The sequence below is a fragment of the Phoxinus phoxinus genome (genome assembly GCF_949152265.1).
Source record: "Phoxinus phoxinus genome assembly, chromosome: 5".
Classification (NCBI taxonomy): domain Eukaryota; kingdom Metazoa; phylum Chordata; class Actinopteri; order Cypriniformes; family Leuciscidae; genus Phoxinus; species Phoxinus phoxinus.
In genome coordinates, this window is record NC_136880.1 from 33,259,510 (window position 1) to 33,285,139 (window position 25,630).

General features: G+C 37.8%; 1 protein-coding gene across 2 annotated transcripts in view; it reads left to right on the forward strand.

The window, feature by feature from the left end:
- Nucleotides 1-25,630, forward strand: part of carmil3 (capping protein regulator and myosin 1 linker 3) — a 46,629-nt gene that overhangs the window by 13,062 nt on the left and 7,937 nt on the right. For both annotated transcript variants that reach the window (XM_079614411.1, XM_079614410.1), the window contains exons 6-27: nucleotides 1,826-1,920; nucleotides 4,240-4,310; nucleotides 4,461-4,534; nucleotides 6,875-6,950; nucleotides 7,316-7,404; nucleotides 7,642-7,736; nucleotides 8,513-8,599; nucleotides 10,386-10,495; nucleotides 11,121-11,198; nucleotides 11,446-11,522; nucleotides 15,020-15,124; nucleotides 16,585-16,654; nucleotides 17,877-17,958; nucleotides 18,093-18,189; nucleotides 19,767-19,821; nucleotides 20,127-20,299; nucleotides 21,249-21,317; nucleotides 21,876-21,969; nucleotides 23,500-23,598; nucleotides 24,396-24,515; nucleotides 25,023-25,136; nucleotides 25,244-25,419. In XM_079614411.1, coding sequence (XP_079470537.1) covers nucleotides 1,826-1,920; nucleotides 4,240-4,310; nucleotides 4,461-4,534; nucleotides 6,875-6,950; nucleotides 7,316-7,404; nucleotides 7,642-7,736; nucleotides 8,513-8,599; nucleotides 10,386-10,495; nucleotides 11,121-11,198; nucleotides 11,446-11,522; nucleotides 15,020-15,124; nucleotides 16,585-16,654; nucleotides 17,877-17,958; nucleotides 18,093-18,189; nucleotides 19,767-19,821; nucleotides 20,127-20,299; nucleotides 21,249-21,317; nucleotides 21,876-21,969; nucleotides 23,500-23,598; nucleotides 24,396-24,515; nucleotides 25,023-25,136; nucleotides 25,244-25,419 — 2,106 coding nt within the window. The remainder of the gene's footprint in view (nucleotides 1-1,825; nucleotides 1,921-4,239; nucleotides 4,311-4,460; nucleotides 4,535-6,874; nucleotides 6,951-7,315; nucleotides 7,405-7,641; nucleotides 7,737-8,512; nucleotides 8,600-10,385; nucleotides 10,496-11,120; nucleotides 11,199-11,445; nucleotides 11,523-15,019; nucleotides 15,125-16,584; nucleotides 16,655-17,876; nucleotides 17,959-18,092; nucleotides 18,190-19,766; nucleotides 19,822-20,126; nucleotides 20,300-21,248; nucleotides 21,318-21,875; nucleotides 21,970-23,499; nucleotides 23,599-24,395; nucleotides 24,516-25,022; nucleotides 25,137-25,243; nucleotides 25,420-25,630) is intronic.

A 25,630-nucleotide genomic window follows, 5' to 3' on the forward strand; every position in this document is an offset into this window, starting at 1 on the left:
ACACAGCGCTGAATGAATGATGCCTTTTTTATTCAAAATATTCACACATTTATTAGCAATAGTATGAAACACTGATATTCCGATTGTGAAATATGTGCATGTGGATGTGTTTTGTTGTATAAACACCTTTATAACGATCGCGTTAGTTGAGCTGTATGCGCGATGGGCGGCGCCATGTTAGCTTGTGTCACAGTTCAGAGAATCGGATCTGTTGGATTTACAACACGTCAATTCCTCCACTTCTCCCGAAATACATGAAAGTAAGTGGCTGGTGAACTGGGAGAAGAATAGGGTAAAATCTAAAGCTACTTACACAATGTGTTTCTGATATGAATAAAACGTGTCGTCTTTTTATAATATAAAGGATTATTATTGCCGCTTCCATAGACAGTGTGTATTTTACAAACTCAGATTCATTGTTTTTTAGTACTTATGTGATTTTTAAATGTCTGAAACCTAAAATAAACATTATGTGGTTGAAAACACTGAATAGTTGTTATATATGACAAGCACTGAGTGCGTCCGTCTCTGGCTCAGCGCCAGCCAACGCGCCAAAGCACGTTTTAATTTAGCAGTTGATCACGTGATGCGCTGACCGTTCTAATCACACCGGTGTGATGTACGCTATAGGGACCAGCCAAGACTGATCACACCGGTGTGAGCGTACGTGCGAAAGGGCTAAACAGCGAAACGGTCAACATTCCAAGAATCGCCCAATCACACATAAAGCCACCAATCACAGTATGCTATGTTTTATTACTAGTGGTTTTTGTTTTTAATATTTGTACAGTGTATATAATATATTATAATATAAAACACTTATGGATTTACTAAACTAAAGTTATTTTAGTAATTTTTACAACAGCAGTCTATTATGTAAGGGATGATGTAGAGCGAGGCGGTTGTTATAGCGAATACAACACCGACAGGCTGATTAGGACTTGTCTTGAATCAGCCTGAAGGGGTTGTATTCGCTATAACAACCGCCTCGCTCTACATTATCCCGCTTATTACATGGCTACCTACCAAATAAATCAATGATTTGACACAAAATATTGATTTAAAAAGGAGTTTATTGATTTAAAAATGATTGTATTGCTTCCGCATTGTGGCGCAAAAACAATGAAAAACTTAATAAATGCTTATTAATGAAAACTTTGGTAAATAATATAAATTAAGTTTATAAATTCCTGTCAAAAGTTTTTACATTATTTAAACATTGCCAAGTGAAATATATACAGTAGTTCTTCTTTTGGATATCTAGTAAACTTCTACCAACCTGGAAAATTCAGTTAATATTTCATTTTCACCATTAAAACACAGGCGGACTGATTAAAAAGAGAAAGAAACCTATGTGCCCTTACTCTCGGAAATGGCATAAAACCAGCCAATTAGAGTAAAGCTTGCCAGATCAAGCGGTCAGCGAACATGATGTCTGAAGCTTAGACTAAACCCTGTTGACCGATCTGTATTTGCTCAGACCATCCAAGCAGAGATGCAAATCTGATTTCTGTTGCCTATGCACTGTATCTTAGTGCTAATGTAGTTTTTTGTAGAATCCATAATGCTGCCTATAGGAGTCAGTATCTGCTAGAGCAGCAGGGGTGTGAGGCACTGCTGAGCAGTTAATTGAGAGATTTTCTCATATTCAGACAGTAGGAGATTAGTGCAATGCATAATAGCACTCTTTTTCTGTCTTAGTATTCAACTCTCTCGCTCTCTTTCCTGTTTCAGCTCTTTGGCCAGGTGTTCACATGCTGGGTCGGAATAACTGAGATTCTGATGCATTGCGAATCCCTCTCTCCCCCTCCCTCTTCTTTTTCAGCCCCTCCATCTTTCACGCAGATGGAGATGTAACTGACGGAAATCGGAAATTTTCTCCAAGTTCTGAGAGTTCAGTGGAGACGCAAAGAGCATGTGGTGAGAGAAATATAAGTACATATAGTTCATGCATCCACACACAAGCTCATACATATTTTGATTATACACCAGATTTTAATCTCTCTAATCTCTCCTTCTTCCCCTCTCACCACTGCTGTTTTCTCAAAGAATATTTTGAATATTTTGCACTTAATTTATGCCATCTACTTGGTTTTGGTGCTCTTTGCTTTTCATGACAAATTATATAACAATATTTGTTTTGCCACAGCCGCTGCAGCTGTAGACAGTGAAGGACAGAATTAAAATGGTGCCAAATACATAAATTAAGAAAAAAAGAATACAAAAGTTCTAAACTGAGAAGTAAAATAAAATAATTATACGGAGCAGTTATAGTGGGTATTAGAAAGACTATGCAAATGACTCTGTGCCCTTCATACGGTGACAGCGAGAGATTCAGTGTGTAGCCAGTACACAGAACACAGTCCTTGTGTTTGATTTATAGGTTTCACAGTCTTGATGGCATAGGAGAACACTTCAAGCTCTTTTTTGAAATATTGCTAATATATGTCATAGCGTCCCTGTAAACAGAAGAAAGACTACCTGTTTGGTAGGACAATGGAAAACTGGGAGTGTAGTGTCACTAGTGGCACAAAATCGCTTAGAGGAGTTCCGCAAATAACTTTTTGTTCCTCAGAAATACATTTATGTATTTATTTAATAATTTATTGGTGCTTTAAATAATCCTGGGATGTGTCAAATAACTGTATAGCCAGCACAAGAACAGTGTTATTTTAGTATTATTTATATACAATTTTAGTGATAAAAAAAGTGCTTTTATTTTAATATTTAAATTTGTGTTTAAAGGTGTCATGAATAGAGAAGTCAAATTGTCCGTGCTCTTTTGACATATAAGAATTGTACTATAAAAATATCTGTTTCAGAACTCAAAACTTCTTTTTTATTTAATTATTTTATTGAATTTATTGATTTTATTGAAACGAAGCTCTTTGTCACATGTCTGTCATAGTGCGTCAAAATAAAAAACGTCATAGTGAAATATGAAAACGTCAAAATAAAAAACGTCATAGTGAAATATGAAAACGTCAAAATAAAAAATGTCATAGTGCGACAAAAGACCGCCTCTGCAGAAGAAGATCAACTTCTATTTCTACATCACTTTCTTTTTAGTGCCCACTAAAGGCAGTTTCAATGCCTACATCACCCCTCCCACCGATTTGCACATGTCATGTAGTAGTAAATATGAGAGATGCAAACAAAGGATTACTCCAGCAACAAAACCATAGATGCCTCTGAGGATTACAAGAAAGACGTTTTAAAAGTGCCAAATTGTTTAAACAAACTGTCTTTGCTTTGCCATCCATGTGATCCATGTGACTATTCAAAATCCTAACATTAAGAAAGCATGGATGAAATGTATTTCTTTACAAAGTTCCAGTCAGATCGCGTCAGTAAGACACTGTTGGTTTGTTCGCTTCTTTACTGCCGATTCGTTTTTAAACAAGACAAAGTTCGATGCAGGCTTTTCAGAGACACTGAAAATAAAAGATGATGCAATGACAAATACATTAGATACAACAATAATATCGCATTTTTATATTTATACTGTAGTGACGCAGTCAAACTGAAAAGTTGTGATAGTTGTGATTTGCTGTTCTTTCCTTTTCTCCGGCATTTATGGGGTTAATGCGTTGGATTATCAGATACGGAAGAAAGCACGTACCGTAAAGAGCACTGCTTTTGTTATCGTTTTGATCTAAGCTATTCCCTGTATTCCTAAAAAAATATATTCCACATGTGTAATGGTGGGGACGTTAAAAATGATTTTAATATGCAAAACCCAATCATAGCTGTTGGTGTTTACTTCCAAGTCTTGAATCCTATCAAAAAACAGGATAGAAAATAGTTTATTACTTCTAAATTAGAATGTTGTTTTAATATAAAAATGTTAATAACATTATATGGGGACCTCAGACAGCATTACAAAAAAAAAAATGTAGTTCATGACCCCTTTAAGATTGCGTAATTTGGCTTTGCTTTTATCATTTGTTGTATTAGTTTTTTTTATGTTTCTATTTAGTTTTAATAAAAAACAATTCTGTTGGTTTCCAAAATGACATTTCTCATTTTAATGCAAGTTTGTTTTCATATAATATTTATATTTTATTTAAATAGCAGAAGTGTTAGTTAGCAATAACAATATACAGCGAAAAATAGTTTGATAAAATTAGAGTTCTTTGCCTTCGGTGCTCTAAAAACCATTACATCTTTATTTGTACAAATACATGTAGGGCAGTTTTTCATTTTTAGGCTTTTTTTTTTACCTTTCTCCCATTTCAGGGGGCTTTTCTGAGACCTATGCAGCTCTGTGCGATTACAATGGTATCACCTGTAAAGAGGAAGTGCAGTGGGTAAGAGCTTACTCTGACCACAAAAACATCCTCAGCGCCAGCTGTGCCATTTTCTGTACTGTATGTGTCACTGCTGTTATTGCACTCTAAATATGTTTTCTTCCTCTTTTTGGGTCTCTCTGCCTTCCTCTATCTCTTTTGCTCTTTCAGGATGTGGATACCATCTATCATTCGCAGGACAACAGGGAGTTTAACCTGTTGGACTTCAGTCACCTGGAAAGCGGGTAGCCAGAGCACACAAATTTACATCTCATCTTAATATTCATCTTCTGTATCCGCAACCTCTAATTGCTAGCCTTTACTTTCATTGCCATCTCTACATCCCACAGAGCGGAGGTTTAAAAGCTTCTTCATTTTGGAAGGATTAGTCTAATGATAACTCTATGCTTCGTTAATTGCTTCGTATTGACAGGGATTTGAATGATAATTGACACAGGAATGCTGATGTCAGCCAGTGCTTTGAATATGTGCTGAATTGAAACAGTAATAATACATTTAGTCTCTTTCCTGTGGCGTCTCTGCTGACTTCCTGCCCGGTGGGAGTCATGCTGTTTCTTTTTACATCCGTCCAATCGGTGTCAGGTTCCTTCACTGATTCCAGATCAGATTCTGTATTTTCTGCTGATGTTGGGTCTGTGTTAGCAGGCTGAAGGCTGGTTCAGAACTCGCTTCCTGTTGAAACAGAATTGCAAATATATATGACCTGTGAAAACGGACGTCATCTCTGCGCTTTCACCTACACGACCATGCCGCCTTTAACACATAAAAAAAGGAAATGCACTTAATATATTTATACTCCGACTCTGAGAAATGATACGGTTCGTTGAGCACTTTGCTCAAGGGCAGTTCCGGTTATCTGCTGAAAAAGATTTTTTTTCAGCAGTCACATGATGAAACTCTAATGGGAGTGCAGCCACTTAAAGATCATTTTTGCATTTTAAAAAGAGCTTTTGCCTGACAAGAGTGCTTGTGCTTGTGCTTTAGTGAGTGTCTTTCAGACGATTGGTGTAATTTAAGCAAAGGCTTTGGCTCCGTCATTGACCACATTTGCATGCTGTGTTACCAATGCATGATGTAAACATTTGAACAAAATTGCCTTAAGTTGATGAAGCCAATATACCGGTTTCTAGAAATCTGAATAAGAAAGCTGCCATATTCTTTTATAAATCGAAACTTTCTGTCATGTAAATACCTTTTTGGTAATGTTCTGTGTATATCTTCTGCCAAGTCCAAGTGAAAGTTGTTATGACTGCTAGAAGTAAAAGCTGTTGTAAAAAAGTAAAGCTATTAGAGAAAACGTTTTGGACTGAGAAGACAAAACATTTTTCCTTACAAAAAAAAAATCTATATGCTGACAGCGGACGAGTCTCATGACCTACATATTGAAATTTAAAGCGCATTTGTATGCTGGTGACTGGTGTCATGAACATGATTGAGGATTAATGATGTGATAAATACTGTGCAGATTATATATATATATATATATATATATATATATATATGTACTGTAGATAGAATAAAGGTTTAACCAGCCATGTTGAAAAATCCATTTTAAAGTGATAGCTGTGTTTTGAAGCATGTCATTACATTAGCTGGTGCAAGGTTATTAGTTGGATCCCCAGCCTCCAAAAACCAGCTTGACCACATTAAACTGGCAACAAACTGCTGGTCCAAGATAGTCTACCTCAGACTAGATAGACATCAGTAAGCATATCCCAAAACACATCTGCCATCTTCAGATGGATTTTCTTACAAGTAAAATGCGGTCCTTCATCAGAAAACGATGTGCATGTAAATGTGGTCAATGACACATTTCCATTAAAAGAAGAGTGGAGTTTATTTGCATTGCCTTAAGAGTTGATCATCCAATATTTGCAAAAAGAAGTATATTTTAGACACAAACTTAACATATAAGCCTTTATACTGCAGAGCACTTCAACTGCCATTCCTTTGTTTCTTGCTATTTCACCATCGGGACACTTAAACTACCATCTAGATGCTGCATCTGTCTTGAAGACGTTATGTCATTGATTTTTAAGCATTTGTTCCATTAGAACATCTAAAGGGAGAGAGACGAACGGGTGATGTAGAGAAACTCTCATTTAGAAAGAGAGAACAGCTGAGTACACACTGCCTACAGCCTCGCTACAGCGTCTAAACAGAGGAATGACGAAGCTGCAAACGAGAACACAGCCATCAGCCGTACTCAACAGGAGAAACCCCGAAAACGCTCTGTCTACCGGGTAAAAAGGTTTTAGGCTCAGGGCCAATATTAAAAGCTGTATCATAGACACATTGCACTGAGTAATTCACTGACCTGGCATCAGTTTTCCCATCGACCCACACTGTCCTCTTCCCTTCCTCTCCTGGCTTTCCTCTCAGGGAGCGTTTATTGCTGAATCTATCATTTTTCTTGAATAATAACATCTCTATTTTAGTCTTGAGGAGAGCATGCAATCTTATGAGGGGTTGCATGAGCAAAGTGAGAACGCCTCTGGTTGATGCAGCACCTCACTAAGACAATCTGTTTTGATTTTTCTCTTCTGTGTCTCTTTTCGTCACAGGGACCTTGCGGTGATTGTGGCGGCTATGGCGTATAACTCATGGTTTACCAAACTTTATTGCAAAGACTTGCGCATTGTAAATATCCCTTTATAACCATTTCAATCTTTACTATGTCCAAGTCTTTTGTTTTTCTGTTTTTGTTTGTTTCACGAATAAAACGTACCGTGTTATTATTATTATTAGGGTTATTATCTCTATATGCGGTTTTGGACACTAATTTGATGGTAATACGATCATATTCTTTGAAGTACCATGTTAATACTATGGTTATGGTATATAAAAATGGTATTCATTCAGTCTGAAACTGACATCTGTGACAATGTGCATGAAGTCATTATGGTGAGTCTTCCTGAAGAATTAAATTCAAGTGATTTTCTCCTTTTCCCCCTCTCTCTTTCTCACATACACACACACACACACACACATACACACACACATAGAGTTCAGAGGTCGTAGAACAGATTCTGCACTCTGTCAGTAAATCCAGCAGTCTGGAGGAGCTCACGCTGGAAAACGCGGGCCTTAAAGCGTGAGTTATAAATCTCTCTCTTGCTCTCTTTGTGTTATTCATCACTCCGACCACTTTAGTCTCTTTCTTTTCATCTAAAAGTTTGTTTCTTGTTCTGTCACTGTCATTTTTTCCCCTTTATGCCGTTCCCAGTCTTATTCCCCTGCCACATCTTTGCTTCTGTATTTCATCTCTGTCCCAGAGTGCGGCGCTTTGTATTGCAGTTCCATTTCTACTGACTTTCTTTCTGTCATTTAGAGATTTCCCACAGAAAATGGCCACTGCCCTGTCAGAAAACCCAGCATCAGTCATACACTCCATTAACTTGGCCCACAATACACTGGACAACCAAGGTACATGCATCAAAGTCTCTCTGGATCTACTATCCCTCTCTCCCCCCTCCTCTCTGTCTATTTACCTGCTTTTGTCTGTTTTTACACTTTCTGTATCAGCAAGTACGTCTGCTATTTCTGTCTCTGAGTGGGTGTGTTTTGTTCTTTCTTGTCTCTGTTTTGCTTGTGCTGAATCTGTAGCTGATTTGAAAATGGCATCTTTTAGATTTGTGTGTGTGCTGCGATTTTTCTAATGTGCGTGTTTTTGTGTCATTTTGTATGTACTGTACAGTGTTTGGTGGAGCAACTACAAGTAATGCTACCATCTTAAATACATGTATTAATAGCGTGACAATGGATGTACATTTGAGTTGGCCAATAGTGCCCTACAAAGTGAACTTCACAGTATATATATATATATATATTTTATAATATATGTTTTAAGATTATATTTAAGATTTTATAAATGATGTCAAATAAATAAATGAATTGCATATCTTAAAAGGCTACTTCCCCTTTAAGTAGCTTTAGTTTAATTCGCTTATTTTTGTCAGTAGCTTGTGGTTTTCACGAACAGTAGCTTCTCCAACACTGGTACGTCCTCTATATGTGTCAGGGTCAGAGTTTCAGCCTGTCATCATGCCTGACACATGTCATTGCCTATCACATCACAAGTGTGCGTGTGTGAACGTAACTGCAACAATGTCAGTGTTTGCCTGAAGGTGCATGATAATACTCTGTGTGTAAATTGGTCTGTGACTGATCCAATGTGTTTGTGGATGTTTGTTTTCCTATAGGAGTTTCTAACCTCATCCAGCAAGTGTGTCGGCTCAGTAAAGGCTTGCGTCTACTAAACCTCTCCAAGACGTCGCTCTCTTCAAAGGGTGTGTTCAGAAGTAATCTGTCTCTAGAGGTGTAACGCCCTCTGCTGGTTAAGCCTATAACAACTATTGCTCAATTACAGTTCACTGATATAAATATTAAATAGAAGCATGTAAGAGAGTTAATGTGAGGTTTTTTCTATCTATCTATCTATCTATCTATCTATCTATCTATCTATCTATCTATCTATCTATCTATCTATCTATCTATCTATCTATCTATCTATCTATCTATCTATCTATCTATCTATCTATCTATCTATCTATCTATCTATCTATCTATCTATCTATCTATCTGTCTGTCTGTCTGTCTGTCTGTCTGTCTGTCTGTCTGTCTGTCTGTCTGTCTGTCTGTCTGTCTGTCTGTCTGTCTGTCTGTCTGTCTATCTGTCTGTCTGTCTGTTATATTATATTAATTTAATATAAAACACAATTAAAATATTGACATTAATAATGCACACCCAAATCAGATATGAAAAATTATCTCAAACTTAGCACAAAAAAAATTATTTGTCAAATCGCAGTCTGGACACGGTCTACAGAAGATCTGCAATCTCTATGTTACATCTCAGGCTGTAAAAATAATGTTTTCTCACTCCACTGATCTAGAATCAACTTCCTGTTCTCTCTTGAATCAGTAAGATTATCGATGGATTAGTTGCATCTGACTTCAGAGCTTCAGATTCATGACCAAAGATCTAGTCTTCTCTTGGAAAGAGCCCAGACTCAATTACCAGCATCATTGGCTGCTCCCAGGGTCTGCTAAACCTCTGGTTTTCTCTTTCAATCAATACAGTTTTAAACCAAGTGGGTAGACGGATAGCCTTCCAGCACACGCCATGAATCAAAATCCACTCGAAATAGCTCCCATCATTAATCTTTATTTATAATCTGTTTTGTGACGACTTCATTGCAGAAGTTTTAACTTTGAATATAGAAGTAAGATGAACCTGTGCCATCAGAGGATACAGCTCATTTCAAATTGAGATGTTTCGTTTCAGCATCTGCCACATCCGGTTAGGATTTATTGTGAACTTTAAAGTGAAATCATATCAGCAGTAAAAACTGAATTTACATATCAAAATATGAACTACAGTGAAAGGCAAAACTGAAAACTACTGGATCATGAAAGGTTGCAGTGGTTAACATTTTGATGAGTAAATTCCTGCTTTCAGAGAGCGCAGTGGGATGTTTTTGTTACTCCCCGGTGAGGAAGCGTACTGGCTGAGTTCACTGGCAAACTGCCAGCTAACAGAGTTAGTAGAGCTGTCTTTTTGTCTCATTGTACAAAAGGCAATCGCTAGCATTTTCTTCTTTAGAAACTAAATGAAAATACACCCTGCTTACAGAACATTTTGTGCATGTCGTTGTGGTTTGGTGGTCATGTACAGTGGAGTCTAAAAGTCTGAGACCACATTGAGAATCTGGGATTCAAAATCTAATTCAAATCTGGAAATACACAGAAAGGTTTAGGATTTGATAAAATGTTAACATTGTCTCTAATCAAATATGTATATTTCTGAACTCCTTTGTACAGACAGATGTTTTTGCTTCCATTAAAGCTCAAGATGCTTGTTTTATCATTCTTAAATCACGCTGGGGAACATAATTATCATGTTTAAAACAAACTCATTAAAGCAGAAGGACGAAAAACCAAAAGCTACAAACATTTAATTGAATATGTAATGAAAAATTTGTTTTATTTAATACATGCAAAATAGAAGCATTTTTTTCTTGTGAACTTTAGATTTGCTGTATGATTCAGCCTTTCCTTGTCTTTTCCCCCCAGGTGTCACGTCTCTTTCGCAGGCCCTGTGCTCCAGTGATGACTACTCCAACTCTCTCCTTCATCTGGACCTGAGTAAGAACCCAGGGATTCTGTCTGGAGAAGATGCAACGGTTAGAAATCGTTTTTAATTCACTTTTACTTCTAGTGTTCTTAAAGAGGCCATATTATGTCGGTTTACAAAGTCTTGATTTTGTTTTTGGGATGTAGTAGAATAGGTTATCTTTATAATAGGTTAGAATAGAATATCATGCTTGAATGTTTAAAAAAACTCGCTAGTCAGTAACACTCTGTTTAGTTCCTTTCTCTATATGAAGCCTCTCTGTCCAAGAGGCACAATGTGCTCTGATTGGTCGGCTGGAACAGTGTGTTGTGAATGGTCAACCAGTTTGAGCATGTTTAGGAAATGTCACGACCCTTACCACAACCGCAAGTCAATGATTGGATTATTATTGCAGTAATTATTATGTTTCTAGCATGGGATATGTTTGGCAACAGTTCTCCTAACCCTATTTTATGGAGTGTGTAGCTTTTCATTTTATTTCTCATGGGCATATACGTATTATATATAATTTTAATGTTGCATTAAGGTCCTCACAATGTTTTCCTGGTTTTGATTTCTTTGTGAGGACACACACACGAATGCTGAAAATAACTGGCACGTATACAGAGGCAGGTACACGATGCACGCATACACACACCACTATTAACAGCCTCAATACTTCTTCCTCATTGTAGAATCTGTACCTGTTCCTGGCACAGCCGAACTGCCTGGTGCATTTGGACCTGTCAGGCACTGACTGTACCGTAGACTCTGTGAGTTGACAGTGTGCCTCATCCTTATGAATTTGTTATTGCCAAACTGCTTTTTACACACCATGATTTATGCCATTGCACCAATGATGCGGGACAGCAATTTATCTCTGATTGCGTATTGATATTTCTGTCATATTTAATGGTCCTAAATTACAGAATTATTCAAATTTTCATCATTCTTTTGCTGCCACTCTCCTTCCCTCTCTTTTTTCTCTGTTTTTTACATTCTCTTTCTATTTCCTCTCAGCTATTTGGAGCTCTGCTGCGGGGCTGCTGTGCCGATCTCTCCTACTTGAACCTGTCCAAAAACTCCTTTTCTCACAGGTGAGCTAAACTGCCTCCCACATGCTCTCGCATGATAATCTGTCACTTTGGAATCCGTTTCACAGGTGAGCTGAGCCTCCCTGCCTCAACCACGCACATCATCTCAGTCAGTCCCTCAGACAACACTTCCTACTACTTCCATGAATTTAACCAAAAGTAGAATCCTGCTGGAAACAAAGCTAAACCAGCTTAAAGGGTTAGTTCACCCAAAAATTTAATTACTCAACCTCAAGTGGTTCCAAACCTGTAGGACCTTTGATCATCTTCGGAACACAAATTAAGATATTTTTGATGAAATACGAGAGTTTCTGATCCCACATAGACTGCAACGTAATCACCCCTTTAAAGGGCAAGAAAGGTAGTAAAGACGTCGTTATAAAAGACTACAGAGGTTCAACCTTAATTTTATGAAGTGACGAGAATACTTTTTGTGCGCAAAAAAACAAAAATAACTTTATTTAATTAATTCTTCTCTTCCGTGTCAGTCTCTGACGCTATTCACGTTGTAAACACAGTGCAGCACTTCCGGGGTCAGAACCGGAACCGGTCAGAACAAGTTCTTGCAAGTTTTTTTTGCAAGAAAAATTATTCTTGTCCCTTTATAAAAATAAGGTTGGACCTCTGTAGTCATACAGATTATTTTAACAATGTCTTTACTACCTTTCTGGGCCTTGAAAGTTTTGGGGTCAGAAAGCTCTCGAATTTCATTAAAAATGTCTTAATTTGTGTTCTGAAGATATTAAGGAATAAGGAATTACGGGTTTGGAACCACATGAGGGTGAATAATTAATGACAGAATTTTTTTTGTGTGAACTAACCCTTTAAAGTGCCCACGGTTTGGACATTATTTCATCAGTATTTTGTCTTGTTTTTCAGTAAAAAATATCAAAACAAGGTGTTTATCTGAGAAGCAAAGTTATTTCTGAAGATGTTAAGGCTTATTTTTAGAGACCAGCCCCCGGTTTCACAGACTTAAGCCTAGTCCCAGACTAAAATGCATGTTTGCGCTGTTTTGACTGAAAGCAACTTGCACTGGCATTTCAGTGCCATTGTTTAATCTCAAGATACACACCAATAATGTTTATTTTCTAAGGCATGGTTATAAAAGATACTTAAATGTCCTAATTGATCTAAGGCCTAAGCCTGGCTTAATATGAGCCCTGTCTGTGAAACCAGGCCCAGCTCTTTCTATTTAAGATGGCATAATCTTTTCTTCCCTAAGAAAATGTAGGGCGGGACTTGATTATGTCCATTTGGAATTGACCGGATGGTTGTGGTTTGCTATTGCTGTGATCTAATGTGAGTGATGGGTTGTCCCGCCCTCACTCCAGTAAACACATCATCAGAGAAGAGAAGAGATGGATAAATCATTTATAATAAATGCTGCAATATTGCATGAGAAAGAAGACTTATCCATTTTGAATTAATGGTAACTAATAATTTCTCACGCAAAAAAAAAAATAGAAACGTGTTTTATTTTGCACAAATTTGCTTCTCAAGAAACTATTGTGTTTTAATGATTCATTTTTTTTATGTTACTGGAAAACAAGACAAATATTTTTGTAGTGCAGAACAAGGTTGCTGGTGATCTGCCAGCTCTAACCAGCTTAGAAACGCTGGTTTAACAGGTCAACATCAGTTCTGCTCATACTTTCCCTCATCAACCATCCAGACTAGCTTGGACCTGTTAGTAACCATAAATGATCAGCTTGTAGCAGCTGGATTTAACTACCACCAGAAGCTGGTTGTAAATGGGTTTCTCAGCAGGGAAAAGTGCCTGTAGTAATACATTATGTGTTAAAGTGGGACATGAGCGATCAGATAGAGCTGATGGACCTGCATGTTGCACAGATGGTAATATAGCTACTGTAATAGCATCAGATGAAAACAGGTTTTCGTGTAAAAAAAGTGTCTCCAAAAGTGAGCCAAATCTTTTCAAAACCTGATTTGGAAAAACAGCTCATAAATTAAGCAAATAATGTTTTTTTAATTTTTTTTTATTCTACCAATACTCTATCATTAGCTTTATGATAGAAGCCTATGGCATGGCAAGTAAATATGCATGTGCCTGCATGTGAGAAGCTGTAGGCTGAGGAGATACAGAAATGCAATGATCCATCTTCCTGCCTCACTCCCTCTGAACCCGAACAGCAATTCCATCTCCCCTCTCGGCACGTTAACGGCATTATGAGAAACTCTGAAAAATGAGGCTAATTTTAGCTGAACTTATTGTTCAAATTGGAAGGTTTCTTCATCCTTTGCACCTCCTACAAATGTGTCTGTTCTTAATTGGGTTTGAATTTGCAGAGGGATGATTTTTTTTTAGATGATTGGGTGAATCTTTTTTTTTTTTTGGCTGTGTTGGGATTGAAATACTAGCTTACTACATACCGAATACTGTGCAATATTGTTTAGTAGTAATATTTGTTAACACATTATGCCGAAATATGTTTCAAACAGCAGCAAGTTGCATTGTCACATAATGACACAATCTCGTTGGAATCTCTTTGAGAACGATTTTTTCCAGCTGATGAACGATAAAAAACATTAACGACCAATCAAAATCCAGAGCTTGAGCATTTAAAGTGGCAGAAGACATAACACTTAAAATAGTCAGAACATTACCGGTATTACTGTATGCGTGGGTGTGAATGCTAATACAGATATCATTATATGTATTTTTATCGTTCCAGGTGGGAACAGGCCTTAATTCTATTTTTGACAAATGTAGCATGTCGTTGCACATTGTGCTCAGCATGCAGCAATAATAATAGTATTACCGGTAGTAAGCTATTGCAAACATAGCCTCTTTTTCCTAGTGCTAATTTCATCCTCTCACAAACTCCCACCTCAAAGTGTGAGCACTCAGAAACGTGCACATCCAAACACAGAACCACTGCACACATGGCCATCTCCATATGAGGTGTGTGGGCACATGTGTATGAGTAAATCTGGTTACGCTAGTGCTATGTGAAGGCAGCAATGTAAATCTGTTTGAGCTGATAAGACAGAGAGCTCATGAATATTAAATGGGAATGTTCCCTTAACAGTCTCTGCTCTTGTTAACACGTGTACACCTCATATTCTTCCCTCTCTCTCTCTCTCTTTCTCTTTCTCTTTCTTAAATGATAATGTCACTGTCAAACACCGAAATGCTATCATAAACTGTCATGTTTTTAGACCCCCCCCCCCCCCCCCCCCGTATCCCTCACTGACTGCCTCTCTCTCTTTTTCTCATTTTCCCTGTCTAGTTCTGTCCCACCCAAATTATTTGTTTAGTCCAATGTTTAATGCCATACATACACTAAGACAGCTTGTTAAAATGTTGAACGTTGTTAAAATGTATAACGCGTAATAGAGATACAAACGATGATTTTTCTAATAAGCCAGAGGGTATACTTTTGAGCCTTTTTCTGGCTTATTGCTCAGGGTTTTGTGAAGCATGGTATGATGTATTATGGATAAAAGTCTCCCCTTCTTTTCTGTCACGCTTTTAGGAAAGTGAGAGAGACACTTCCTTCCTTCCGTCAGTTCTTCAGTTCAGCGTTCAGCCTCACTCACATCAGTCTGGCGTCTATGAAGATGCCTCCCGACGTGCTGAGGTGAGCCCGGTCAGCGTTTTGCCTTTTCATGCTGCAGTTAACACTGGCTTAGCTAGTTTAATCTGATTTAGTTGGTTTCCCAGCCTGACCAACTCTAAAGCCCGAAACCTCTCTAAAGCCAACAAACCAGATTTTCACATTCTGAGAGACAAGCCTACCACATTAGGCTGGTTTAAGATGTTTTAAGCTGGGTGACTTTTATGGAACAAGATAGCCCATGTCATATTAACCCAGGATTTGCATATTGTAAATCTTGCTATCCTGAACTGAACCCGATTAATTATCTAGAAAATTCAGGTGCTGTATGATAATGGGATAGTTAACCCAAAAATGTATATTCTCATTATTTACCTCATATTGTTTCAAAGTGCCTTTCTTTCTTCTGCTGAACACAAAATAAGGTATTTTGAAGAATGTTGGTAAACTGTTTTGGTGACCATTGACTTCCATTGTACGAAATGTTTTATTTTTGGGTGAACTATCCCTTTAAGCACAAAAATCATTAGTTATCACTGCAGTTTTCAAGAATACACAGTTTTCTTGTCAGCATGAAGCCTGCAGTGAGATCACTCACTTCTGTGAATTTTTAAAAGGCAGGCATATTTTTTTATGTAATATAGATTCGAATGGCTTGCCGAGCAGATTAAATCAACCACACCCTCCTGTGTAGTGTACAAGTAAAACGTGTAGTGTGTAAGTAATCATTTTTGGAAAACACATGATCTTTCAAAAACCATTCTAATATGCATATTTGGTGCTCAAGAAACATTTCTTATTATTCTTATCAGTGTTGAAAACAGTTGCTACCCTAAACTTTTGAATGGGAATATAGATAATATGTATGACTTATCCTATTAATGCACATCTCAATCCTTTGATAGAGGCTCATAATAAACTAAAGTTAAATCTGCTATTGTTATTATTACCTCAAAGGAAACACAAACAGCAAATCATATTCCATTTTTTTTTGTCTGGATGTATTCATTAAAGGGTTAAACATTGAGTGTGAAAAGCCCACTAGAAAAACTTTCTGGCGATTCATTTCTAGTTTTAGAGCTCTGCACCCATAACTGAGGTCAGAATCAAGATGTTCACGCAGCTGCTATTTTGGGAAAGCCAGAATGTTTTCAAATGAAGCATTTCAAACAGGGTCATACTACCTCCCTGCTCACAAACACAAACCGAGCGCAAGACAGTCTGTCACACCCAGCTGAGCACCTGATTTTAGCTCTCTTCTGTCAACACCACCGGCCCACACCAGAGGAGTCGAACTAATCTCTAAGCTCTTTTCCCCTTAATCCTTTAAGACTTGCGTAACGCTTTGACAGTGTCCATATAGACCTTTTCTGATTTGATTTATTATGGAGATCAGCCATGGAAGCACATAATAGAATGCTAAGTCTCTTCAATGAGGCATGTAATGCTGTCAGTAATGACGACGTCCATGTGTTTGTTCACAGGGCTCTGTTCCTTGGGCTTTCATCCAATCCTCACATCACTGACCTACACCTGGACATTAGCAGCTGTGAGGTACCCCATCCCCCCGTTGTGTCCCTAAATCTGGTTTGAGCTCTATAAATGCCTGTCCTTCTCTCTGTTGGCTGTAGATCCTTCAGTCAGTGGTCACCTTACTGTGTGTACAGATATGTCGGCTACTGAATTAGTCACACAGAAAGTCTTTCAAGGTTTCTTTTGAGAATGCAATGTGTGTTTATCTCTGCGCGGCCTTATTTTGCCCTCATGCAATTGTTTTATTTGTTCTCAGAAATCAAATCAAAAACTATTTTAACGTTACTGCAAATCTCAGTACTGTGGGTTTGAAAATAGTTAACATTATGTGCTGCTAGTTTTTTCACACTATATAAGTATATTTTATGTTGGCTTTAGGCCAGGGATTTTATATTAATTGATTTAAATGTTTGTTGACCAAATCAATGGTTTAATTTTTGTACATATTACATATTAGCTGATGAATAAATTATTTTACTGTTTACATTTCGCTGAAAGATCTATAAGATGTTTAATGGCAGGTTCTATTGTGACACTCACCCCATATAGTGTCATATCTAAAAAGGTCAAATAATTTATTTATTTTTATCATTTTTCCCCCTGCATAATAATGGTGTAAGTGTTTAGTAGCTTTTGCTGTAACTTGTTCAGTTGCCAATATATGGCTTGTATGACAATGAAATTAAATATTTCTTCATGAAACTTTTCTAAAGTTCTGGTAGTAATATTATTTTGTAAAAGTAAGAAATAATAAATTCTAAATAACCAGAAATAAGTCCAAAACTGCTGCCCTATCCATTATGCACTTAAAAAATTGACAAATGTGCAGAGCTATTTCTAATGGATGAGTCATTCCTGATCACACTCATTTTTTTTGACGAAAATGGTTGGACTTTTTTAGAATAGCAAAACAATAATATAACGTCCTGCACAGCAATTGACCTTCAAAAATAATCTTCCTAAAAAATATCCTCTGGAGTAAAAGGTGACAACCAGCCCTAGTCTCAACATAACAAACTATTCCAACACTGATTTGAAATGCTGTTAAAAAATGAAAAGGCAATAAATTTGACCTTGGTGTTGATAGCAACATGCTCTTTCAGTTGAGTTATTGGAAATATATAAGTGCATACTAGTATAAATTATACATGTTTGAGCCTTCGAGCGTTCTCTCTCTCTATCAACCATGTGTTCCCGTCTTTCTCTATCTCTTTTTCATTCTCTCCGTTTGTCTGCCTCTCAGCTCAGGTCTGCTGGAGCGGGAATAATACAGGACCTTTTCCCCAGAGTCTCCTGCATCAGCACACTGGACATCTCAGACAACGGTGAGACATCTAACTGCATAAATGAAAGGAAGCTTTTGTCTGCTCGCACCGACCTTCAACCCATCTCTTTCCCAGCAGTTGAATTTGCTTCAGTCGCCGTTGACTCTGCCTGTTTATTTTCGTGTTCATTTCAGGGCTGGATGCTGATCTCCTCTGTGTCATTCCTGCCTTCTCCAGACACCCGTCCCTCAAACACCTGCTGCTGGGCAAGAACTTTAACATCAAGGGCAGGTACATATTCCCGGACTGAGAGAGAGACACATCATAGAGCAAACATATATATATATATATATATATATATATACATACATGTATTTGTCTGGCAGATGCATGTATCCAAAGTGACTTAAAGTACAAATGATACTAGCTGCCTGTAGCAGTTTGAAGATAAGAGCCTAAAGGTTCAATACAGCTTAAGCTCTATCAGCAACATCTGTGGCATGCTGTCGATTACCAAAAAACTAAAAATGTGTTTACAGCTGTGCGCTTACAGTGGAAGCCTTGCAGGCAAGTGGGAAATGGGGAACTCATATTTTTGTCAAAGCACTTACATGAATCCTACAGTAAAAAATGTCATTTGAGCTGTCTAGATGGTCTCAATTGTCCTTTTGAAAAGGAACGAGTTCTCTAGGTTATTGAAAATATGTTTTTAACAATATAAACCTTTCAAGACAGACCTGCAATGAGCTCTGAGGTTATTAATGGATGGTATATGTTTCTATTGAAGCCATCAGTCAGCGTAATTACAACATCATTATAAAAAAAAAAACCTAAGGGTTTAAATACACAGACAATCAACAGAACTAAGAACATGTGAGGAACTAATGAAGGAACTATGGAAACTAATAATCTGCCAAGTCCGTCTGACATTTTTCTTTTAAATTAGTATTTTTATCAGGCTCCTATGTTTATATTCAGTAATTTCCCTTTAAGGGCATTCAAAGGTTATTGTTCAGTTATACAGTAGAAATGCCTTATTTTCAAAAATGTCACTGATAAGAGTCAAATTAAAAAACACAAAAATGCTAATTTAAAAGAAAAATGTCAGACTGCTTTAGAGGTTTTTTACATTTTATGACGATGCTCAGAGTAAAAAAGACAAAAGATAACTTCTCAGACACGTTAGTGTTGTGATTATAATTAATTGGTAATTCTTTATAATTTGTCAATTAGTTATTAGTTCTTGATGAGGGTAATCTCATTCAGTAATCATTGATTACCCAAAAAGGGCATACATTTGCTATTACTTACTGATGTACTCATTGGTCCTGCATTACATCTTGTATAGTTACCTATTAATGATGGACCATTATTATAAAAAGTGTTACCAATATTTTTTGAAACATTCAAAATATTTTTGTATACTTATAACAAATGGCTGTAAATCAATGTGCATTGCTTTATAGTATTGTAGTTCCACCCCTCACAAAAAAAATGTGGCTCAGTCTTAAACGCATTACTGCAAGCGTCAAATGTTTGTTTTCACAGATTGATGGATTATTCAAAATGATGTTCTGTGATAATCAACAGCTTGACACAGTAGATATAGAGCTTAAGTACCATACACAGATTAACAGATATAACAGATATCCACTCTGAGACAGGCAGATGAGGTAAGCAGGTTAGAAAAGTCTGTGAAACCATCTGCAATCTCAAACTGAATGTGGGCACACAGTAGGAGGCTCTCAGGGAGATAGAGGAGGGACTGGGGGGGGGGGGGGGGGAGGTGTGTAAAGTGTTATTAATCTTGGGGTTGATGGAGTTTATGTGTGTGTATGTATAAGACCTGATCTTTCCTTTGTTTGCAGGGGTTTGGACGAGGTTTTGCAGAAACTAGTGCATCTCGTGCAGGAGGAAGAGTGTGTGAGTGTTTCACAAGCATATACACATGGACATAACTCTGTTTCCTGTACGCACCTTACACTCTTTCTGCTTTCAAACACACATGCAGAGTACAAGAGCTTTCTAATGGTCTGCTGTATTACAGCACTTGTGATTCATCCATCCTTCCTTCACTCTCTCTCTCCTTCAGGGCACGTTGTCCTCTCACTGCAGATATCGCCTTGCTTGATCAATTATTAAGCACTGTTTTTACAGATCACAGACATCGCAATCTCACACATACGCTCTCTTCTTTCTATCTCTTTCTGGTTGCTCTTTCTTGACAGGCCCTGCAGAGCTTGTCTCTGGCTGACTCCAGGCTGCGTTCGAGGGGCACGGTGCTCGTGAATGCTCTCGGCAGCAACGCCTGCCTGAAGAAGGTGGATTTGAGTGGGAATGGACTTGATGACACAGGAGCGAGGATGCTCAGTAAAGCCCTGCAGATCAACACCACGCTCAGGTAGTCTGTCGTAAGGAGAACAGGGTTACGGTACTATGAATTCGGAAATAATTATACACTGTCTCAGCTGCGCGAAAATATACATTATAGTAATAACTAAAAACCTGTTGACTGAGAGGCAAACTATTACCGGTATTTTTAGTTTACATGTCAAGGACTAGGGGCCAGATTTACCGACTGCTTGCGCCAGCACAAACCCTCTTTTGGCGTTAAAAAAAATACTGTCAGGAATTACTGAATAATTAGCACTGAACAGGTGTGGACAGGGTTATTTTTGCCGGTGACCTTATTGCATACGCATTTGTAGGAGTTTCCCTTTCAGATGCTAAATTCATGGGAGGAGTGTATTTAAATGAATCACACAAGGTGATTTACTAAGGATTGAGCTAGTCAATTGATTTACTGTTTTTTTGTGCCATTATTTACCAGCCAGAAAAGCATGTCTTGAACCAGATGCTAATTTGTGCTGCTCCTGGTAGATTGCGTTGGTCGTGACCATGATCCGGCTGCGTCTTTGTTCTTTAATTTGCGCATCGTCAATAGATGAATAGGCAATTAATAATTTAAAAAATAAACTAAAAAACAAAAGTCATATAATAATGTCTATGTGTTAATACATACTTACCATCAGCTTATATATATATATATAAAAAAACAGATTGAAAAATGGTTGGAAGTTGGAAAAATATTTTTTTTGACAGTGACCCTAATTCTTTTCTCTGTTTAACACATTTTAAGCCAGACATATTTAATTAATTTAATTTCTAATTAATTTAATTAAAACACATTTGAAACAGAATTCAGCAGATTTTTCCTCAAAATCTGAGCAGAAAATGTACAAGAATGCATGCAGATTCCATTCGGGTGTACTCATTAATAATTAATAATGCTTAATGGTGTAGTTATGTAATACTGTTTAAGATTGTCATTGTTTTTTTCTTACTTGTAGAAGTGTGACGTGGGATCGGAATAACACAAGTGCGACGGGTTTCCAAGATGTGGCTCGAGCCTTAGAACAGTATGACACACACACACACACACACACACACACACACACACACACACACACACACACACACTCACACTCACACTCACACACATTCGTATCATGCACACTCACCCATGTGAGAACTGACTCACTCATCCTTCTGCAAATTTATTCACAGCACGCTGTTACTGGGAAAGAAATGGGAACTTCAGTCCATGCCTACATGAATGTGTTTGTTATTGCACAGTCTTTCATCACCTCTCCGACCTGCCTGTGATGCACAATTAGAGCATTGTTCTGGAAACACCTCACATCCCTGGAGATCTACACAACTATTATTTAATGTAGAAACTTTTTTAGCAGACTTGAAATTGCATTCAGGAGACTGTAATCATCGTGAGAATGTTGTTCTCAGTACAGCATGCTTTGAAATCTGTTGAAAGAAGCATAGTACACTGTAAAAAGTTCAAAAGAAAGCAAGAAAAACTACTTGTTTCTTTAGACACATTTTCTATCTTGCTGGAGCTTATTCATCTCTTGTGTTGCCACGTTTGGGGAAAACTTTAATCATTTTTGCTCTCTCCTCAGTAACTTCACTCTGCAGTACATGCCCATCCCACTCAGTGATGTCACACAGGCGTACCGTAGCGCCCCTGACAGGACAGAACAGGCACTAACCAAGGTAAGAGTGCTGATTTTTTTATTTTAAAGAAGCTATAGTAACAATTTACTTAATAGTTGCTCATTAGATTGCATATTACTAGCATATTGGCTGTTAATAGTACATTATTACCGGTACCTTATTCTGCATGATCACATTCTACATCCCTTAAACCTACCCCATACCTAAACTTAACCACTACTAAAACTACTTTACTAACTTTTAGTAAAACAGTAAATTAGGAGTTTATTGAAGCAAAAGTCGTAATTAATAGTTCCCCAAACTAAAGTATGACCGATGCGGTATACAATTTTCTGATTCCAGGTATAATAATATTCAAGCCATAATTTAGTTCATAATTTAGTTACCATTTACCCATATAATAATAATAATAATAAACAGGCTGTTTTTGCTTCGATACATTGGAGACCTCTATGTGAACACCATGTGTAATGATTGGTCAGTTTTTTAAGTGAAGTGAATAACACTGTGTATGTGCTACAGAGTGCAAAAAAAATGTGCTGCTGCTCAACCCTTAAATTACAGCCTCGTTGCAAAACCTGGAAATCAACCTGTGGAAAAAAAAATTAAACCACGGCAGCGACTTAAAAGTAGCCCGACTTGGAACTACTGCCTGGCAGGACTAGTTATTGTGGTCTTATTGTACAGCTCTCTGGAATACTTGATTCTGATTGGTCAATTAGGGCATTTTGCAGGCAAACGATGCATATTTAGTAAATTCAGACTTATGTTTTTTTATATTTGTGAGTGACCCTGGACCACAAGACCAGTCACAAGTCGCACAGGTATATTTGTGCCAATAGCCAAAAATACATTGTATGGGTCAAAATTATCGATTTTTCTTTTATGCCAAAAATCATTAGGATATTAAGTAAAGATCTTGTTCCATGAAGATATTTAGTAAATTTCCTACTGTTAAGATATAAAACATTTATTTTTGTGAGTGAATGCAGCACAATCACGAACATAAATGGACAACTTTAGAAGCGATTTTCTCAATGTTTACATTTTTTGCACCCTCAGATTCCAGATTTTCAATAGTTGTATCTCAACCAAATATTGTCCTATCCTAACAAACCATACATCAATGGAAAGCATATTTATTCATCTTTCAGAAGATTACATTTCTTAATTAAATAGATTAAATTTACCCTAGTTTTGTGGTCCAGGGTCACATTTGTTCTCCAAAATCATGAATATTTGGTTGCATCCTTGGATTTCATGGTAGATGAGACTAATTTGTTAAAAAAAACCTGTTTTTGCATCATGTGACCGTTTTGTCCAGCTGTTTTGAGATTAACAGTCCCAAGGTGGTCGAAATGTTTATGCACGTTTAATGAGCCCAGAGATGTAAAACTTCTACAAGGTCAATGCTGAGAGAGGGACACCGCAGACAATACATTTATCTTTCATTAATTCGCAGCATAATTACAATCATTTCCACATGACTGCATGGCTTATCTGAGCATCAATGTTCTTTTATTTGACATTAATGAGTATTCTCTCCCTCACTCTGTCCGTCTCTCTCAGATCCAGCGGGCTCTGTTAAGGAATAACCAGACTCAGCGTTTCTCTCAGAAACAGGCTCTTCGGTTGCATCAGGGCCTGGTCACTAGTACTGCTGAACAGGTACTGACCACTTCCTCATATTCACATGCCTCATTGTCTCTCTTACTCTTCACCACTGCAGATCTGACTCACTGACATCACACTTCTAGCATGTGATCATGTTGATGATGGTGATAATGAGGGTCAGGGTTTGGGCCAGTTCTATTTCAGTTTCATTTTTAAAATGTATTACTTATTTTGTAGAAGCAGACTTGCGTTATTATCTCATTTAAATTCTCAGTTAGCGCTTTAAATGCTGAAATTCAGCCTTATCATACAGGAATAATTTACTTTTAAAATGTATTAAAACAGTTATTTAAAATGTTAATAATATTTCACAGTATAACTATTTGGATTGTATTTTTGATCAAATGAATGCAGCCTTAGTGAGCATAAGAGATTTCTTTAAAAAAAATAATAATAGTAATAATTCGGTAGAGTATACATGGAGAGAGGAATTCTTTCATTTGCATTCCCATTCAGGTCAGCATGTGAATGGATTGCTTATATTGGTCTCTTGACAATAAACTGGGATAGGTTTTTACCATTAAAGTGTGCGTGCGTGCGTGCGTGCGTGCGTGCGTGCGTGTGTGTGTGTGTGTGTGTGTGTGTGTGTGTGTGTGTGTGTGACAGAGAGAGAGAGAGAGAGAGAGAGAGAGAGAGAGAGAGAGAGAGAGAGAGAGAGCATCTCTTTTACTTGCTAATGTGAACTTTGTATTGTTGGATCAAACTCACACAGCACTATCTCTATCCTCTCTCTGTTGTTCTCCTTTTCTTTCCATCTCTGTCTCTGTCTTTCTCTCCTCCTGCTGTCCCAGGTGATGGAGCGTCTGTGCGTACGCGTGCAGCAGCAGGTGTGTGTGTTGAGAGGAACAGGTGAAGGGGAAGAGCTACAGGCTGCCAGACAGGTCCTCAAGGAGGCCAGGAACTCTCGAGCTGTGAGTGTTTGTGTATTTACCTGTCAAATGTTTGGACACCCACTGTCACATGCTTCAGTCATTTATATTTGTCTACAAAACTAATTTAGCGTCTAAGCGTTTAGACTTTGAAGTAAAAGGTGTTTAAGATCATGAGAAACACATTCAGTCAAGTATGTCTAAATTTTTGACTCGAAGATTAAATTCCATTAATTATATACTACATATTACTTCCATTGCTTGGACATTTTAGTAATGTGGATTTCTGCAATCACATTAGTAGATGGCTATACAGTATCATTCAGTCAGATTTGATTTATGTGCTGTGTTAAATCCAGATATTCAGGTCATTGATTTTATGTTCTCTGTTTATTAATTTAAGAAACTTCCACTACCATTGCTTTTATGAGCAAACATTAAAAATGAAAGACATCACCTGCATGACTCATGTCACGTGTAATAGAAGCTTAACAGCGGTGAGTGAGAGATCATGACTGGTATGTGAATTACGTCTGCACCGTCCTCTAGCTGTACCCCTCGCTGTGTGAACTGGCCCACGTGCTGTCAGTGGACGGGCCGGTGAGACAGAGGCTGGACTCTCTGGCCGGAGAACTTGCCAAAGCAGCTGATAAAGAACTACAGGTGATGATTCTCTCTCTCTCGCTCATCCTTCATCCTGATTTATTTCTGCTTTCTTGTTCTATTGACCTTGAAAGGCATGATGGGTGATTGATGGTGGATCTGTGCAGGTCATTGTGGACTCCATGGTGTCTCTGTGCCGGGAGCTGTGTCCGCTTTCCTGTGCCGCAGCAGAGTGTCTCTCTCCTCCCCTCTCCTCCATCTCAGAGCGCGTTTCTATCCCTCGTTCATCCATCCGCACCGCTCTGATGGAGAGAGCAGCTCAGGACATCAACAGAGCTCTGGAGTAAGAAGCGAGGGTGTTGAGTGGTAGATGCTTCTCAGTTTAACACCTTGAGAATTATGTCAAAGTCCTTTTGAAGTCAGTTCACTCAGCGCCCATCTTTATAACACCCCCGGGCTGCAGCTTTCAAAACAGCTGTCTACTTGAATGGGGAATGACAGAAATATCCAAAACTGTTACACTCATGGGTGTATCCAGATTTTTGTTCAGTCAA